Source organism: Clinocottus analis, unplaced genomic scaffold (genome assembly GCF_023055335.1).
Source record: "Clinocottus analis isolate CAN_PGR_092001 unplaced genomic scaffold, fCliAna1.0.p SCAF_18, whole genome shotgun sequence".
Classification (NCBI taxonomy): Eukaryota; Metazoa; Chordata; class Actinopteri; order Perciformes; family Cottidae; genus Clinocottus; species Clinocottus analis.
The window spans coordinates 750001-753508 of record NW_027175909.1 but is presented as its reverse complement, the minus strand read 5'-3'; the positions used below and the strand labels follow the sequence as shown (position 1 = coordinate 753508).

The following is a 3508-nucleotide window of genomic DNA, read 5'->3' as shown; positions in this document are numbered from 1 at the left end:
AAGACCCCCTTCTCCCTTAAGAACCCCGTCCTCCCTTAAGGGCCGTGTCCTCCCTTTAGGGCCCCGTCCTCCCTTATGGACCGCGTCCTCTCTTATGGACCCCGTCCTCCCTTATACCCCCCCCCCCCCCTTCCCTCCCCATCTCATGCTACATTGTTCCACAGCCTCCAGGCTGCATTAGCATCAGAGCATCAGAGAGACACGCCCACTAAACACGCGCTCTTATTCTAATATAGGCTGTTCGGGCTTGGAGAGGAGACGCGCTGTCGTCCGCTTGTCTCTGTCTTGTAAAGTTGCTGCTGGGGCTGTGACGCACATCATTTACAAAGTGCCGCACAGGAAAACAAACTCCTCTTTTTTTTCTTTTTTTTTGGGCGCTCGTGATTCAGAGAATTTTCAAAATAAAGATCCCCTCATGAAGGCAACCATTGAGTTGTTTTTGTCTTTCAAATCAAGCGGTCAAGGTGACGGCGAGGAGCCGGATGAGGACTCGAGGCGCAGAGGTGTGTGGCGCGTGAGGACGCCACAGTGAGCCAGTAGACTGACGTCTCTCCGGCAGCGCGCACCAACACCGCAGCCCGGGTATTTTCTACAGCTTAAGCTCAGTCTCTCCTGCAGAGAGAGAGAGAGAGAGAGAGAGAGAGAGAGAGAGAGAGAGAGAGAGAGAGAGAGAGAGAGAGAGAGAGAGAGAGAGAGGGGCTGAAAAGAACTTCATCACCGACCGGCTGTAGTTTTGCAGCATGTTCCACCTTCTGCAATCTCCGTTTAAACCCACTCACACAGCCACTGTTTGATTTTGCGGGTGTGTTGGCATTTATTTTTTGGGGGGGAAACGTTCGCCTTTTTCTTTCCTTTCGGCTGATGTAAAGAGAAGCAACCGCTTCTATATTGGAATGATGTGGACCTCTCACGATTCTGTTGGATTTGTTTTCCTAGCTGGATTCTGTGTTCAGATGGGATTCTGCTTTGAAGGTAAGAAAATGCACATTTTCCCCGAACAGACAGCGGCATGGCGTCGAGCTCGCTGCCCGCTGTCGGGAGCTGCTCGGGGGGGAGAAAGTGTTGAAAGTGCGCAGTCTGTCTGGAAAAGCAGAGGAGGCTATTTAGAGGAAGATGTTTGAAGTGAGATGGATTGTAATAAACCCAGAAAGGGCAAAGAGAAAGCTCTTCATGAAGGCTGAAGCAGGTTGCGGGTTTTTTCTTCTTCTCTTTTTTTAACCTCGTGATGGCAAGAAAAATGCAACTGGTGATTGTTTAAGATCAAGTGGTTTCCCGTCGTGTGGGGGACAGCGGGGGCTGCTGGTTTTCACGCATTATTTTTGTCTTCATGCCAGAAAATAGATGAAAGCAATAGAACTTATTTGAAGAGGCTCCGCACATGAGAAGTGATTCCAGCACCGCGGACAGCGCCGCGTGCGCTGTCCGCGGTGCTGGACGCCTTCACGTGACGGAGAGCTGCACTTTCAAACCGCCTCCGTGCACTTCTTCCCCCTTACAGCTGAAAGCAACTCATCTCCGAGTGCGCGCGAACCTGTAGATAATATGAACCTGATTGCTGCTGCGGAAGTTTGCATGAGCGGGTATGATCAGTCCTTTTTGTTTGTGTCGTCGCTGCTCTCCTCTGGGCCACATTCCCCTTATTAGCATCCTCCAAACCAAACTCCTTTATTTCCGCCTTGATGCTTTCTTTTATTCCCCCCTCATTCTGGACAGTCAAGTTATATTCCCTATTAAATTGCGGGCACAGAGCGCGCGACAACGGCCACAGAATGACTGAGAAAAAAAACTCTCCACATTCTCATCTCGGTATCTGAATAATGAAGTCGTGGTGAGATGTGCGTTATGTAAATTCCCGCCGAAGAGGCTTCGGCACGAACACACACCTCAGCGGGCTTCAGCCACACAGTGAACCCTCCACATGTATGACTGCAGACACACGTATGACTGCAGCCAGCAGCGGGCCGTTTAAGTGATTAATTCATGAGGCACAGATCACACACAATGCCCCCATCATAACCCCCCCCCCCCCCCCCCCTCCTTCCCTGCGTCCTCTGGTCTGCAGGTCGCTTCACGGACCAGCCCTCCAACATGACGGTCAAAGAGGGGCAGAACATAGAAATGGCGTGCGCCTTCCAGAGCGGCACCGCGTCGGTGTATTTGGAGATCCAGTGGTGGTTCGTGAAGACGCCGGAACCCACTGACAGCGAGGAGGAGGTCGATGAAGAGGTACAAGGGACCTTTTCTCTCTCTCTCTCTCTCTCTCTCTCTCTCTCTCTCTCTCTCTCTCTCTCTCTCTCTCTCTCTCTCTCTCTCTCTCTCCCATCATGAGCTGTGGTTCTGTTAAAGCGCATTCAAAGCGTCCAAAGGGAATAAGGACATCCAACAGGTTTCTGCGCTATTACGCGCCCTTATGTCATCAGCTCGTGCGCGTGCACGTCGGCACTCACGATGGGACTTTTTACTGACCTGCTTTCTGACGAGGCCCAACATGTAATGGCTTGTAAATATCTCCCGGGGAAGACAGTTGTCATTTCAATCACAGGTTTGCTGAAACTTCACCGTTTAAACATGCAGATGAGACAATATCTCTTTAAAGACGTGATCTTTAAAGAGATATTGTCTTTAAAGATGTGATCTTTAAAGAGGTGCATTATCTCTTCAAAGATGTGACGATTTAGACATTTCTAGAACAGAAATGTCAACACATGAAGCTTCAAATGAATTTCTTATTTCATTTTGTTGACATATTAGAGTCAAAGGTTTCCACAGAGGGAATTTTAAATATCTTGTTGTATCACCCCATACATCAGAAAATACTGTCAGCCATAAAAACATGTTTTTAGGAATAACATGTAAAAATATGAGTATGAATGATATATGAACAAACCCCTCGTTAAAAAGCCTTCAGCACGCAGAGAGGAATGAAAGTGAACAGTTTGGAGTTTGAAGTGAAGATTTCTGGCTTTGAGATTCAGAGAAAAGCTTCATGATGTGTTTTGGAGACAATAGAACCAGGAAACATCCACAGCTTGTTGCTGATTTGAGACAACTGCCTTTTGACTAACACATCTTCTGAAATCTTATGTTTAAATATGCAAATGAGGTATTATCTAATGGTAACACACCATGCCCACTGAAGTTTCCTTTCCACTCGTCTGGATGAGGACTTCTTATGAAAGCAAAAAAGACCTAAATCTTTATTGCCGTGTGCATGAAACACACTGTCGTTCCTCTGAGGGGATCAGAAAGCGCTTGGACTTGTTTAATAGGAACATTAAATTCTCCTCGTATGTTTTATTATCCAGGCTTTCCTCCCTATAGCGCGGCCTTGCAGCTTCTTCCTTCTTCTGCCGTTGCATGTCGGCTTCTTTCCCTCCAACAGTTAAAATAATCCTCCACGCTGAGCAGTGAAAAAAATAACATTAATCAAAGACTACTGAGAGAAAAAATGAGCTCGTTCTGGACATTAATTACATGATAAATGAAGTAAATGAGCCTGACTATTCAT

At 47.3% G+C, this 3508-nt stretch overlaps 1 protein-coding gene across 1 annotated transcript in view; it reads left to right on the top strand.

Annotated features, from left to right (window-relative positions):
* The first annotated feature begins 438 nt into the window (after positions 1-438).
* vstm2a (V-set and transmembrane domain containing 2A) overlaps positions 439-3508 on the top strand; it is a 69398-nt gene continuing 66328 nt past the window's right edge. Inside the window, exons 1-2 of the mRNA XM_068582234.1 lie at positions 439-972; positions 2063-2226. Of these exons, the coding sequence (XP_068438335.1) occupies positions 894-972; positions 2063-2226 (243 nt within the window). The 5' untranslated portion in view covers positions 439-893. The remainder of the gene's footprint in view (positions 973-2062; positions 2227-3508) is intronic.